Source organism: Mesoplodon bidens (genome assembly GCF_964165515.1).
Source record: "Mesoplodon bidens genome assembly, chromosome: 12".
In the NCBI taxonomy this organism is placed as follows: Eukaryota; Metazoa; Chordata; class Mammalia; order Artiodactyla; family Ziphiidae; genus Mesoplodon; species Mesoplodon bidens.
In genome coordinates, this window is record NC_138168.1 from 69,314,140 (window position 1) to 69,330,195 (window position 16,056).

At 41.7% G+C, this 16,056-nt stretch overlaps 1 protein-coding gene across 4 annotated transcripts in view; it reads left to right on the plus strand.

The window, feature by feature from the left end:
- Window positions 1-15,673, plus strand: part of HECA (hdc homolog, cell cycle regulator) — a 44,348-nt gene extending 28,675 nt beyond the window's left edge. For 2 of the 4 annotated variants that reach the window (XM_081251141.1, XM_081251142.1), the window contains exons 2-4: window positions 933-1,973; window positions 8,777-8,931; window positions 11,731-15,673. In XM_081251141.1, coding sequence (XP_081107267.1) covers window positions 933-1,973; window positions 8,777-8,931; window positions 11,731-11,895 — 1,361 coding nt within the window. In that variant the 3' untranslated portion in view covers window positions 11,896-15,673. Of the gene's footprint in view, window positions 1-326; window positions 670-932; window positions 1,974-8,776; window positions 8,932-11,730 lie in introns of those variants that run through there. The other 2 variants (XM_081251144.1, XM_081251143.1) reach the window with 2 other exon arrangements.
- The last annotated feature ends 383 nt before the right edge of the window (window positions 15,674-16,056 follow it).

Genomic DNA, 16,056 nt, shown 5'->3' on the forward strand with positions numbered 1-16,056 from the left:
GAGGCAAGTCTGTCTTCTTTTCTCTGTGGTATTCAGGATAACCTAAATCCCGTGATAGTGTTTCGAGGGCCCTTTTGGAGCTACCATCTGAACTTGTTGGTTCAGTGGCTCCGTCATATTTCCTAGTTCACTGGAGTGATTCATTTTGTTTGTTTGTTTTTATAAAGTGAATGGTGTGGGTTTTTAAAAAAATTTCATTTTATTTTTGGCTGCACTGGGTCTTTGTTGCTGTGCATGGGCTTTTCTCTAGTTGTGGCAAGCGGGGGCTACTCTTCATTGCGGTGCTCGGGCTTCTCATTGCGGTGGCTTCTCTTGTTGTGGAGCGCGGGCTCTAGGCGCACGGGCTCAGTAGTTGCGGCGCACGGGCTCAGTAGTTGCGGCTCGCGGGCTCTAGGGCTCAGGCTCAGTAGTTGTGGCGCACGGGCTTAGTTGCTCCACAGCATGTGGGATCTTCCTGGACCAGGGCTCGAACCCGTGTCCCCTGCATTGGCGGCAGAATCTTAACCGCTGTGCCACCAGGGAAGCCCCAGGAGTGATTCATTTTTAAAAGAACCCTGAAACTGCCTTTCATTACACCCACATCTCAGGAAGACCTCATACTACGCTGTTACAAGTACTGACATATGGCTAATTGCACTGTGAAGGATTTGGACTTTTTGAAGCTTACTGGTATGTTTTTCAGCAGATAACGGATAATCAGAAAATAAATTCCCTTGGTACAACATCACACCAGAAGAAAATGGTGAATGTTTTTGAACCCTGTCTGGTGTTATTACAGTAGTAGAAATCTCCACACCAGAAAAATCATACCTCTGGTGTGAATGGGCTAAGGTGGGATGGTAGCTTTGATCTCACACTTGGCCGTGGGTTGGAATCCCACAGCCCGCTAGCTGACTTTCTCTCTCTCGCTCTCTCTCTCTGTTTCTCCCCAGAAGCCCCTTGTGCCACGCCGCTGATCTGCAGCTTCGGGAGGCCGGTTGACCTGGAGAAGGACGACTACCAGAAGGTGGTGTGCAACAACGAGCACTGCCCTCACAGCACCTGGATGCACCTGCAGTGCTTCTACGAGTGGGAGAGCAGCATCCTGGTCCAGTTCAACTGCATCGGCCGGGCCCGCAGCTGGAACGAGAAGCAGTGCCGCCAGAACATGTGGACCAAGAAGGGCTACGACCTGGCCTTCCGCTTCTGCTCCTGCCGCTGTGGCCAGGGTCACCTGAAGAAGGACACGGACTGGTACCAGGTGAAGCGGATGCAGGATGAGAAAAAGAAGAAGTCGGGGTCGGAGAGGAACACCGGGAGGCCCCCCGGTGAGGCGGTGGAGGAGGCCAAGAAGTGCCGGCCGCCCACCAAACCCCAGAAGGGCCTGAGCCACGACCTGCCCCGCCGGCATTCCATGGACCGGCAGAACTCCCAGGAGAAGGGCGGCGGGGCCGCAGCCTACGGGGCGCGCTCCCCCTGCGGCTCCCCGGGCCAGTCCCCGCCCACCGGCTACTCCATCCTCTCCCCCGCCCACTTCAGCGGCCCCCGCTCCTCCAGGTACCTCGGGGAGTTCCTAAAGAACGCCATCCACCTGGAGCCTCACAAAAAGGCTCTGGCGGGGGGCCACGTGTTCCGAAACGCCCACTTTGACTACAGTCCGGCCGGGTTGTCAGTTCACAGGGGGGGCCACTTCGACGCGCCCGTGCAGTTCCTGCGGCGCCTGGACCTGTCCGAGCTTCTCACTCACATCCCCCGGCACAAGCTGAACACTTTCCACGTGCGGGTGGAGGACGATGCCCAGATGGGCCAGGGCGAGGATCTGCGGAAGTTCATCCTCGCGGCCCTCAGCGCCAGCCACAGGAACGTGGTGAACTGTGCCCTGTGCCACCGGGCGCTCCCGGTGTTCGAGCAGTTCCCGCTGGTGGACGGAACTCTGTTCTTAAGCCCCTCGAGACACGATGAGATCGAGTACGATGTTCCCTGTCACCTTCAAGGTACAGGTGTTCGCTCACCTTGCCTGTTTTCTGTCTGTGAGAAGTGAAAAGCCAACAAGAAGGGATGGCTCTGTTGGGGCTTAATTTTAACTGATGACGTGTTTTTGTTCTAGTCAGGAGCTAGCTAACTTTTGAATATTTCAGCTCTGCCCAGTGAGGTGGTGTCCTTGCCTCTGATGTCACACTATACCAAGTACAGTGGTCCTGGTGGGTAATTTTATGTTTCTGTCTTGCTGTAATTTGAAGAGAGGATTCAGGTGTATAGCTTTTCGTAATTGGGAGGAACTTTAGAGAAGGAATTGCATAAAAATGTTTCACTTGCTATAAAATAGGTGCCTTTGAAACCTATGTTACTGTGCCCAGCAAGCTGTGTATTCTCTCTGATCCTTGTAAACATAACACAGCGAGGGAAGGGTCAATGTGTTTTTAGATTAGTTGAATTAATCTTGAAATGTGTGAAAGGTGAGACTTTCTTGATATCAGCAAAAGGAAAATGAAAGCTCAGGTATTACCCTGGTGGTGAGGCGTGGGGAGCTGCTTCTTCTTATTATTAGTGCTGTGATGACATACAAAGACTGGGACATTTCAGCCAGAAAATGGATAACAGGGGGTGGGTCAGTTGTCAGAGAAATCTGTCAATTCATGTAAAACTACTGAATTTATATAAATACGGGATCCATGACATATAACCCATTTATAACTTTAAAAGTGTGCTTAAAAAAACCTATAGTAAAAATGATATATCCCCACCTATCTTCTTCCCACCCACCCCTGGTGTCTCACTTCTCAGAGTGAGACTCTTTCAAATCTTAACTGATTCTTCAGGTTTTTACCATCATAATTTTAAAGCTGCTATCTTCATTCTCCGATTTTAGCTCTAGATTTACTTTTAAGGTGGATGATGGTTCATGCTTTCTTGCATCTTCCCCTTTCTCTCAGGATAATCCATCACAATTCTTAGTTAAATCCTTGATGATTTTGTTATTACGAGTATATAAATATTTAGTGCTGAGCCAAGAAGTATAGATGTATTTCCTATTTAGAGAACTGTATGTTCTGGGACTCCTTTTGTTTTTGTTTTTGTTTTTGTTTTTGCGGTACGCGGGCCCCTCACTGCTGTGGCCTCTCCCGCTGCGGAGCACAGGCTCCAGACGTGCAGGCTCAGCGGCCATGGCTCACGGGCCCAGCTGCTCCGCGGCATGTGGAATCTTCCCAGACCGGGGCACAAACCCTTGTCCCCTGCATTGGCAGGCGGACTCTCAACCACTGCGCCACCAGGGAAGCCCTCCTTTTGTTTTTATCAAAGTTAATAATTGCTTCACATTTTCATTTGCTTAGCCTTTGTTTTGAAGCTTTGGCTGGTGGTTCTAACTCTCCAGCAGCTCTACAAACCACCTTTCAAAAACATGTCCACATACCTGTCAAACATTTTTATGAATTTTTTTCTAGAAATTTCCTTCATGGAGCCTTTCATCTTCCTGCTCCTGTCTGTCCTGCTGCACTTAATGCCTGCTGTACTACATAGCTGTCCTTCTAGGAATTCTTTCATCTCTTTCCTATTTTTTATCTTCTGTTTCCTAGATCCCATACTTTCTTTTTTCTTGGTAAATTTCCTCAGTTTGTTAAGAAGCATCCCCTAGGAGCTTTCTGAGAAAGGAAGCATGGGAATAGATGTTTTGAGATTTTGAAAGTCTGGTAGTATCTTGATTCTATCTTCACACTTCCAAGTTGTAATTATTTTCCCTTTGGAATAGTTTTCCCTTTGGAATATTTTCCCATAGTCTTCCAAGTTATAATTATTTTCCCTTTGGAATTTTGAAGGCATTACTTCACTGTCTCCTGTCTTCCAGTGTTGCTACTGAGAAATCTAATATTATTCTTATTCCTGACCCTTTATTTCCCCTTCCCATCCTCCAAAGGTTTTTAGATTTTCTCTAGTAATCTGAAGTTTCACCATGATGTCTTTTTTTCCATTTGTTGGGCAGGATGCTTTCTTGGCTTTTTGATTTTGTAAACTTGTAGTCTTCAATTTGGGGAAAGTTTCTTTTGATTTATTTCTTTGATGATTTCCTCCCATTTTCATTTTCTTTCTTTCTTTCTTCCTTCCTTCCTTTCTTTCTTCCTTCCTTCCTTCCCTCCTTCCCTTCTTTCTTTCTTTCTTTCTTTCTTTCTTTCTTTCTTTCTTCTCTGAGAACAGCTAATCAGATGTTGGACCTCTTAGATTGATCCTTTTTTTTTTTTTGAGGAGGGGGGAGATCCTTTATTATGTATATTTTTGGCCCTGTTCATCTCTTTATCTTTATTCTGCTTTCTGGAAGATTTCTCTGATTTTATATTCCAGTATTTTTACTGAGTTTAAGATTTTCTGTTATCTATTATATTTGTAATTTCCAAAAGTTCTTTTTAATAGCATCCTGTTCTTGTTTCATGCATGCTATTTCTGTTTCATCTTTCTCAGCAGGGAAAGGGAGCTGAATTTGCGAGGAGTGGTCTCATTCATTTTCTAGAGTTTTGCCTACTGTCCTGTGTCTTTTAGTCTTTCTTATAGGGCAAGCCACTCTAAAACTTAGTGGTGTAAAACAGTGATGATTTATAATTTCTCACAATTCTATGAGTTGGTTGGTTAGGATGGCCTCTCACACATGTCTAGCACTTGGCAGTCTGGTTGTCCTTGGGAGCCTCAGCTAGAATGGCTTATCCCTGTTTATATATCCTTTCATCTACCGGTAGACTAGCCTGGGCTTTTTCACATGGTGTTCTCAGGATAGCATTAAAGATGGTGAGAATGGAGCTGCGTGGCCTCTCTCTCTTGAGGCTTAAGCTTGAGACCGAGTAACATCACTTCCATCACATTCTATTCTTCAAAAAAATAAGTTGTAAGGCTATCCCAGATTCAGGGGATGATTCAACAGACTCTGCTTCTTGATGAAAAAAGTTGTATAGAATGTGTGGTTATTTAGTAATTTGTTATACCCCACTCTTTCTCTTTCAGCACCTCATCTCAACCTCCCCTGTGCTTGTTTTCCAGTTTCAGAGCCAAACCATTTATTACTTCTCCATCTAATTTCTGATCTCATATTCAGGGTTGCAAGTACCTCATAGTTTCATGGAAGATAGAATTTGTATTTTGTTACTTGTACTTTATACTGTGTGGGGATAATTTTAGAGGGAAGTAGATGGAAACATCTTCACTTCACCATTTTATGACTGGAAGTATTCTTTATGAAGATGAATGAGGGTACAAGGGTACAGGGTACATGAGAGGAGAGTCCTTTTTCTATTCATGATGGACAAATCCTTTTCATTTAATCTGTTCACCAACCAATCAAACTTATGAATTGCATACTTGTACTGGGTACTATCAGTCCTTGCCACTCATCAGTCTATAATCTTAGGATATAAGATGCATTTGCAAAAGTGTAACTAACTTTACCAGACCTAAGGCACTAGTACCACCTTTGGAACTGGTATCGCCTGGATATTATGTACGTGAAGCAACCTATCATTTCCAAAGAGGAAGGGGACACTTTGGCCTGGGTAGTCAAAGGAGGTAATGTGAAGGCAGATGTCAAGAGGGGCACTGGACTTTGATAAGTACATGGTCTAACTACACTGGGGGGTTGTTGATAAGGAGTAATGCAAGCAAAGGAATAGTTGTTCATAAAAAGGTCAGGAGACAGTGAGAGAGAACTGAAGAGCACCATCTGGTTGGAGCAGAGGTTCTAGAGTAGGAAATGAGTAAGGTAGGTGGAGAACAGATTGTGGGTGCCCTTTCAAGCCATAACAAAGAGCTTTGCCATATTGATGAATTGAAGGGTTTAACAATTTTTTTTTTTAAAGCCAATGGTTGCTTGGGGGAAAAGTTGTTTGAAAGGGGTGGAAGCTATACAGTTGAAATTTAAATCTGTATTCTAGATGCAAGGAGAAGAGAGACAGCTGGGTGGTGATGGTGGGGATTGAAAGGTGGGAACAGCTCTAAGAGATTATAAAGTAAAGATCACAGCTTTGGAGACAGCTTTACTGTACAGGATAAAGATGTGTCCTTGTTGGCTCACTTTGGCCCTAGACCAGGTAAATGGTATTGTCACGAACAGGAGTAGAGAAAGTTGGGGAAGGGACCTGATCTTAGAGGAAAGAAGATGGGGTACTTGTGTGTATTGGGTTTGAAGGGATGTTGGGACTTTTGTGTGGAGGTGTCTTTCACAAGCGCTATTAGAAATAAACATTTAGGATGAACACTGAAGCTTATTTTATAAAATTAGTGGCTAAAAGAGTGGAAGAGGCCTTGAATGGGGAGAAAAGAGAAAGAAAAGGAGGAGTATATGACAGACCCCAGGACTAGATCTTAAGGGTACCCATCAGAGTGGATGGAGAACGGTAAAAATTAGACAGGCCTAAGAATTCTGTGTACGTGTGTGTGTGTGTACACACCTAAGTACATACACACATTATCCAAATAGATAATGGATGCGTTAGGTGTGCACTACAGAAGTCTTGAGAGGTTTAACTGTTGATGATAAAAATCTGAGGATCTGGTTGTTTTATCAGCACCAGACAAGTCAATGCCATAAGTGGGGCCTTGTCATATGTCCGTGTTTTTATTGCCACATCTCAAAGTCCATGCCATCTTTTTTTATAACAAGCCAGTGTCAATAATTTCTTCCATCACAGAGTTTCAACCATGTAGTCCTTAAAGCATTTTCAGTTCCAGTAGGAAGGCACATTCCAGGCCACAAGATTCCAGGCTGCAGTTGATTATATGCTGCTGAAATAATGTGTAATTTCCAGTGGTGGCCCGTGTGGATTGCCATTCCCTTGCTCTGGGCCCTTTCCCCCTCAGTGCCCTCCCCACCCTCCAGCTCCAGCCTCTTTTCCCTGATTTTTCCAGAAGAAGATGTTTTTGTTCGGTTTTAATAATTTATTAAGGTTGATCGAGTTAGGAATTTCTTTTGGTACAATAGTTCTTTACCACTTAGAACCATAGGTAATTATTCTCTCAGAAATCTGCTTTTTGTTTGAACTCACAACCCTAGAATTTAGCAGTTTTAAATTCTCAGTATTTAGGACAATATATAACAGTAACTGAAACAAATTCCCAGCCAGGAATTCCCGTGATGTAGCCTGGAGGTTAAGAGTCAGACAAGTCTGGACTTTGCTATTTATTATCTTTTTGAACTCGGGCAAGCTATTCCAGCTCTCTAAGCTTCAGTTCCTCCTATCTGAAGTAGGAATAACAGTAACGCCTACTTTAGAGGGTTGTTGTGAGGGTTAAATGAAATGATTCACGTAGCCTCCTAGCACAGTGTCAGATCCTTGGTAAGCACTCAGTGAAAGTTCCCTGTCAGCTTCATCATCATGGTCATTGCTACCAACATGTGACTTCTCTGTCTGTCCCTGTCCCCACCCTTCCTAGCAGCCACCTTGATGTCTTTGAATGTTTGAGATCTGCAGTGTTTGAGAACTCTGTCTAGGACGGAGATTGGAAATGAAGCCTTTTCCAGTGGCTGCTAGATATTGAACTGACATCCTGAAATGCCCCAGGCCACTCTGAGTGTGAGACGGTTTTATTTTCAGGGCCCTACAGCAGAGGTGGGCAGTATTGCAAGAAGCTCTTGTCACCCTTCCCATTTTTTGGCATAGAGGCCCCCAAGGTTATAATGTCTTCGGCTGTTAATATATCCCATCCATTCATGTAACATACAATTATGGAGTGCTTCCTGCGTTCCAGATATTGTGCAAGACACTGAGCCTTCAAGGAGGGCATAGTTCCTGCCCTCAGGGAGGGGGAGAGAGAGTCTTGTAAATGAGTGAAATGAAAGATTTCCCTGTAAGTACTGTATACCCCTTTCTAATGGGTAAGGAGCAGGCTGGTCCTTAACCGCTGAAAATATGAAGGGCATGGTCTGGCTGATGGCAGCGAGCAGCACACTCTGAATAAGACACTTAGGGGTATGTGCTCTGCTGCTGGTAGTTTTCTAGCTCAGTGGAACCCCCGACCCCCACATAGAGAGCAGTGTTGTTGTTGTTCATTACACATTGCCCAGACAGATGCTGGACATTCCATTTCTTCCCCAATTTGAACCTGAACCCTTCCATATAAACTAGGGTGACATCTTTCCTTTACGAGCATTAGATATTGATAAATAGTGGAGGAATGGGCTTATGACTTTCAAGAGCCCAGTAAATAACAAGACACTGAACTCCTTTGAAAAAAAAAAAACACAAGTAAGATATAATTCTGGTTCCTAAATTGGATGTGGTGATGGATGAGCAATTTTGGAGACAAGAACAGTTAACATAGTAATTTTGACTATGGTGTAATTCTGGGCTACCAATACCAAGACAGACTTTGGACTTTTTCATGATGGGACTTGTTGATGGATGAGAGCCCATGAACACAGACCAACATTGCTGGTTCAGCCTCCATAATCCACAGTAGATCTCTGAGCAGAAAGTCCTGCATGATCACAGGCTGCTTTTGAGCATCTGTGGCTTGGTCATTTTGAGTTTGGATGTCCGTATTAGAAACCTGGCAGCACTTTTCGGAAAAATGAATTGAAGCCGGTATTTAATAAGATTGAACTTAAAGTATGTGTCCCACTGACAATAGTTAGTAATCCATCCTTATTGTAAAAGGGCAACTTGGGGATATATGATAAATATCATCTATTTTGCTTTATATATTTATTCAAATGATAAAGTTTTGCTTATAACTGATAGATGAGCCATTGTTTTAATCCCCTTTGGTGACAAAAGGTGATTTCTTGGCCAGCCACTCTCAGCATCGTGTCTTCTGTGTACAGGGAGGCTCATGCATCTGTACGCAGTGTGTGTGGACTGCCTGGAAGGGGTTCACAAGATCATCTGCATCAAGTGTAAGTCGCGGTGGGATGGCAGCTGGCACCAGCTGGGCACCATGTACACCTATGACATCCTGGCCGCCTCTCCATGTTGTCAGGTTGGTATTTACCCCTCAGAGTGAGTAGTGGGTGCTATCAGGCTTCTGTCCCCAAGGGAATGCAGAGGAGTTAGAGGCAGCACTGTGGTTATGTTGGAGGAGGTGGGAGGGTGTGGAGAACGTGCTTCAGGAGTGAGCAGCCGTGGGACCCCCCCAAAATCCAGCAGTGATGGTTGATTTACTGCAGCATGGTGCTGCTGTTACTGAAATACTAGGCAGTCATTAAAAGGGATCTTGTAATTATGTGGGAAATATTTTCAGTATTTTAAGTCAAAAAAGCCACCTTTAAATGGCAGAATAATACGCTTCCATTTGTAAAAAGTGAACATGAAAAGGAACCTGCTAGCCTGTTACCAGAGGTTGTCTCTGGGTTGTGGGATGCTGAGTGGTTCCTTTAGTTTTCTTTTTGCTTACTTATATTTTTTAATGTTTTATATGATTAACATAGCTTCTAGTAAGAAAAAGTTGTCACTTAAAAGGAAAGAAGAAAGTTTCACTTTCTTTAATAGTCAGGGTTTTCTTTTTGTTTCCTTTCTGTGGGACAGTGCAGTTATCCAGGAACTGCCTGCCCTGTCAGGTGCTTGAGGTTGACTTGAAAGATTTGTAGTCCTTAAAGCTCTGCTAAGGGGGGGCATCTTCTGATGCTAAGAAAGCATCTGAACTTTAGCTGTCATGAGGAAAAGAGGGAAGTATTAACATTGGAAAATGCCTTACATAAGTCCATAGAAACACAGGAGACAAAACAAAATCCTTGGAAGTATCTTGATTTATTTCTAAGTGCTTTAGAAAAGAAAACACTTGTTATATAATTCTTTGAAATTCATGGATTGGAGAGATACTTTCCTTCCCTCTTAAGTGGCTAAGTCTTTAATATAAATACCTGATAAACATTTCATTAGTTTTATTACATAGTTTTATATCTTTAGCATTATGGTTTGACTTTTATAAAGAGAATATCCTTACCATTATTGGTTTATTCAGAAGATAAGCTGTGTAGGTTGAATTAAAAGGTTGGCACAGTTGGTATTTCAGCTATGCTGTGTCCGTACTAGTGATCTTAGAAGAGAAATATGGTCGTGAGAGACCTGGATGGCCATCTGTAGCCTGTCGTTTGATTCCAGATAAGATTGACTCCTTTACGCTATTCTCATACATGGACCACATTTCCATTTAAAACTTAGCCTTGGAAGTGAGATATCATTGTCTTTTAGTTATTCACTGTAGCATTTTATAATACCCACTGTTCCTTGATGCCAGCTCTTGAAATGAGAGGAACAAAAGGAAGGGACGCCTCTCTCCCACACACACCAGACAGGGTTATCTTTTAAAGAAATAAGGAAGTGAAAGAATGTGTGGGCCTATAACTCATAGAGTGTTAGCACTGGAAAAGACTCGTATTTTCCACATACAGTGGAGGCCTAAACAATTGGAATGTTTTTCCCAGGTCTCCCCACACGTGTCACAGCCGTGACCACAACCTCTGTCACTCCCAGTCTTGTGCTCTTTGTACGCCACCACTGAAAGGCACTGGGGTTATTTCCTCACCTTCAGGGAGAAAAGCAGAATGGCGTCCTGACACACCCAGCCTGCTGTTCCTCACTATATATTTCTTCCTTAAAACAATTTAAGCCCAAACACTTCTTTTCTGGCCCCTTACTGAAATGGAAAACAGGTTTGATTACTTTTGGCTTAAAAAAATCAATTAACTATATTCACTGAGAAGGTACAAAGGTTAGACACTATTAAGGCATCAAGGAGTGTCTTCCAATAAGACTTCGAGGCCAAGATAAGCAGGAATTCATTATTAGAAAGGAATAATAGGTTAAACAGAGTGGTTAAAGAGAGAGGTTTGCTTAGAATCTCACTTTTAATATTGTTCAGAGAGATTAGTCAGTTAAAAGGGAGTTTATCTCAGGTTACAGAAAGCTAGTCCATGTAATGGCTAAGAGGGTAGGCTCTGGAGTAAGCTACCGTGGTTCAGATCTCAGCCTTTCCGCTTTATCACCATGTGCCTCAGTTCCATCATCTAAAATTCATGTACTACTATCTACCTACAGGAGCGTTTTGAGGACAAAATGAGATTATACTTCTCTATTACCTTTTTAGAATGAGTCTGAATTGAGAGTCTTATAATTTCTAGTTATTCACTGAAGTCCTTGGACCTATTGCCAAAAGCTTGGGTCTTGTACTGTTAGAGGGAGGCTGGAGTATGTATAAAGGTACAGTGTGCTCGCAGGTTCCAGAAGCCTCAGGGTAAAGGTGGCCCTTATTCCTGGATCCTCAATTTTACTAGAGTATTTTAGGGAAATTTTATTTTTACCCCAAAGAAAACAGAAATGTAGTAACGAGTAGAATGAAAAATGTATATGGATTTTAAAAATAAACAAAAAAAATCTTCAAAGAAATTTCATGCAGATTTGGATGAGGGAAGTTGGTTTCAGTCACTTTTTAAAATCCAGGAGGCAGAGATTTCCAGTTGTTCGGGGAACTTTACCGGAGAAGTTTAGGCGGCACAAGTTGAGAATTTTCTTGCCACCAGTAGGAGTAATTACTAGCAGAGCTGCACATCGGGAGAGAAGAGTCATTAATTTCAGGCTGATGGGTGAATATTTGAGTGTGTATCTCATGCTTATCTGATGCTCTGCATACCCTGTTTTGGGTAATAAAAGGGATGCTTTACTAAACTCTTGGTGAGTTTCCCAGGTAGATCAGTCTCACGTTTTCGTTGGTTTGACGTTGGCAGTGCTGTGAGGTAGAGGGGTACTGTGGCTCACGGCATCTTGTGTTCCCCCCCACCAGGCCCGCCTGAACTGTAAGCACTGCGGGAAGCCAGTGATCGACGTGCGGATTGGGATGCAGTACTTCTCCGAGTACAGCAACGTCCAGCAGTGTCCACACTGTGGCAACCTGGACTACCATTTCGTGAAGCCATTTTCCTCCTTCAAAGTTCTCGAAGCTTATTGATGAAAGCTTTGCTTTAGTAATAGCTATTTTATTGATATTATTACTTTATTACATATCTTTTCTAGGGAAGCCTTCTGTGACATTCATTTCTTTTCTAATTGAAAGGAGAGTTCCTTTGTGTATGTGTGCCACTAAAAGGGGGCCTGCGCCTTGCCTTCTCTTGACTCCCGAGTGTTAGTCTGTGGTCACGACCAGAGCCCAGCCGGTACTCCTGTGAGCTTGGGGGAGCGGTTAACTATCACTAAGGGTCTCTCGGGCAGCTTTTAGGGTGGTGGGGAGGATGGGGTGAATTCAGGAAAGGGATTATGTGGTCATAAGCTGAGAGCACGGTAGGAGTTGGGAAGAAATTCTTACTAAAATGTTAACTGTCTAAAGACCCACTTTTAGATCTTCTCTGGGCCTTGGGAGAAACATGTGACAAGTGAATGTAATCTGTGCCTGGAGAGCTGATGGTGTGTTTGTCCACCTTGGTTTGGCGTTCCGCAGCGCACGCTGGCCTGCAGTTTCCCCTCACTGACAGATCGTTGGAAGGTGGACATGAGCCCTGATTCTATTCCTGTTGTAGTTTAGCAGCCAGTTTTCATACCGAAAATAATATCCAAATTATAAGGCATATGAAAATATGTATTTTTAGGTAAGCTGACCTATAACAAAGAGAATATGCTAAATGAATTTGGAAATGATGCAGACTGACTCAAGAGGGCAAAAAGGCAGAACGCTGTCATCTGAACTGTGTCTTTGAAGTTGGTCAAACAAGCTCTTAAGGAGAATCCAAGAGAATAACAAGATTTGAGCGGTACTGATTTATATAGGTTGCACTGTCAAAGTGCCATTTGATGTCAGATCCTTCTCACAGGTAAATCTCACAGCCACAGACCCTAACTGGTGAGTTTCAGAACCAATTGCCACACTTGTCTTTCCCCCAGATTGCTTATGGCTGCATTTTACCCCTTTGATGCTGCGTTTCCCAAATCAAAGATTTTGCCCTAAGAAGGAAAGGAAAAAATTATTTGTGAACCTTTGAGGAAAAGAATCATTTTAGTATTTCTTTTTAAAGTGTTTCATTTTGGAAAATCACTGATTATAATGCATAACAATATGTTTGAAAATAGATTATTCTGAAGATCTCCATGATACCTTACCATTGGTGAAGAAGATGACAATTTACAGAACTTGATTGGTCAGAGCATTGAGCTTTCCAAAATCCCAGGCTTCTGTTTATTAGAACTTTCTGATTTAAGTAGACCGACACCCCATACCTTTAGAGAACTGGAATTGGAATATGATTTCTCAAAAATGAATTTGATAATTTCAACTATAATACACATACATGCTAAAAGAATGTTGAAAATATGATCCTTTTATGGGTAGCTAAATTTGGGGTTATGTGAATATTTTCTATTATTTCGTTTATACCATTTTTTTTTCTCAGAAAAACAGTTGTTTTTCCTCTCAGAAGTGTTTAGGCATCATTGCAAGTGAGTTTCAGTTCTGCTACATGGAATATTTGATGTTTTGTTTGAAAGAACACAGCTGACTGTGAGAGGTTGACTAATATTCTTTATCTTTCGGTTTGCATGATTGTAATTCAGCTGACAACATCCAGTTTGATGTTTGATGATCTGAAGAATATCACAGTGAGGGGAAATGCTGAGTGTCTGTAAGAAGCAGCAAATTGTCATTGGTCTCACAGTATTTGATGCAAGGAAAAGAGGTCTATAGGACACATCCCTTGCAAATTTGTCTTTAATACACAAAGCTGTAACTGAACTAGCTGTTTTGCTATTGATTCTCTCGTGTACCCAGTTATAAAAATTGGTGAGTTTCTCTTGTCTCAGGGTACCATTGGATTTTATTTCTGAATTTAAAATGAATAGTAAAATATTTGTTCTTTAACCCACCTCAATTTCTGAAGAGAAACCTGCTTGTATTGTTGTTCTGAAGCTTCAAGTTTACATAGAGATCACATTCAGCAAGCTCCTCAGCCTAAAACTTCTGCAAGTGGAGTGTCTGATGCATTCACTACTTTCTCCTCATATTGTTGTCTACTCTGAGAAAATAAGTATGAGGAAGTTTCACTGTAAGTGAGTAACATTTGCTTTTGGCATTTATTTTGATGATTAAGTTAGGATTCTATGGATGCCAAATTGATATAAAAGGAGAGGCATAGGTATCATATCCGAGAGTATCTTTTGCCTTTAAGGCATTGCGTTCTTGTCTAAAATGGAAAATTTGGCTGATTTGAGAATAAAATGTAATTGAATATACAACCATGTGAAGAATAAATTTTAGTTTGGAATCTGCTGACCTTAATATGTTCTCCACACTTTCTCAAAGTACTTTGCTCTGAGTACCTTGATAGGAATTGGAATATATCAGAAAGGATGATTATTTTTGTTGTGGTTTGGATATTAAAGGGTATTAGTCACCCAAGAGCTCCACTTTCTGTTTTTCTGATAGTGTTCAATAACATGAACCTACTCATGAGTGACTAATAAGTGATTTTTATCTACTTTAACTTGTTTTAGTTTTAAGAGTTATACCTTGAACAAATAAAATTACCTGCTTTAGTTTAATGGGAAGACTGTTTCTGATCACCTCATCTTCTTCTCTGCAGGCCAGCTCAGTTCTTCACTCTCTTCTGGTTGCGCTTGAAGCAGTTGATGTACTGGGTTTACACCTTAAAAGATAGACATGTGCTGTGAAGTTAGGGAGTGGGGTGAATTATCCCATTGTAATTAAGAAAGAGCTTTCCCCAAACAGTCTTTAATTCCCAGTTTTTGTAGAAGAAGCTCATTCATTTTCTGAGTAAAAAGTATTTTCCTATCTGTCTGGGGGGAAATTAACTCATCAGGAAAATATTAGGTGTTTAAATCCTAAAACTAACAGATAAACTGATACGTAACTTATTAGATCACCCAAACTAACTTGCTGAAATCTTTTGTTTTGTCCTGTAAGATCAATGCTTAACATGCAGTCTCTCCTCCCATGCCCAGGTCAGTAACTCCAGGTTGCTCTTCTCTTTAGTCTCATGGTAGCAGCTGTTGGGTAATTGTAGTCGGGAGCTGGGGAGGAGGTGAGGAGAAAGTGCTCTTGTTCAGTGTTTTGTTTCCTATAAAAGGATGCTGCCTAACCCAGCTCATCTCTGTGTCCTGTTGATTTTATTGTTATTCCAGGTAATTACAAGAAAATATAATGAATGGGCATCATTAACACCAGCTCAAAAACATATTCTTATCAGTGAAGATTTCTTGTCAAATGTCTTGGATTGCACTTTTGTTGAGGGAAGACAGTGTAAATAGTTAAAGAATGTTGATAAAATTGAAACATTTGGTTATGGAATTGTGTGGTGTTAGAAGGTTTCTGTTTGTGAAATGTATGTATTAAAAATAATAAAATTTCAGAAACTAACATTGTATTCTCTCTTTAGTGTGTCACTTTATTTTTTGTTGGGATTCCAGGTTTTTGAACTTGGGATTGTTTGATAAGAAAAGATAGTAGAGAAGACATTCTGAGGGTTTGATCACTATTCAGGTAGACACTTCAAAATCAGTACTGCAGCTAATAAAAGCTACGAACTTTTTATGCTGTTTGAAAGTGATGTACCACATGTAAATTCCCTTTGCAACAAAATAAGCATTCTGTATAACAAAGCCGGTTCCATGTGGATAATCCACAATTATTGTTCTGGTTATAGGGAATTCTATTGACTAAGTAGATAATCCTATTCTACAATTTGTTGTTGTTGCTTCTAGGCCTGTAACAATTTTCATAATAAAAAGACTGGATTATATCCTTCTTCATTATAAGAAAATGAGAACTGAGTTGCTGTTAAACTTCTTGCTGACTTGCACTGTGATCTAGTTTACCTTATCTTTCAAATTTCCTCGTCCCTTTCATTTCAGATATTATACTCAGCCAATGGATTGAAATCCACAAAGTCATAAGAACACAGGAAACGTGGGTGAAGAAAGCGTCTCCAGTGGATTCACAGCCTGTCTTACCATTATTTACTACAGATATCCGAGGCATAAATTTTATTTCATTTAAAGCCTTAACGACTTAGGATATTACACTTGTGATAGTGTAATTTATATCAGCAAAATTCCTTTGCAATTCAAAAGAAAATACAGTTTTTACTATAATAGAAAAAAACCAAAG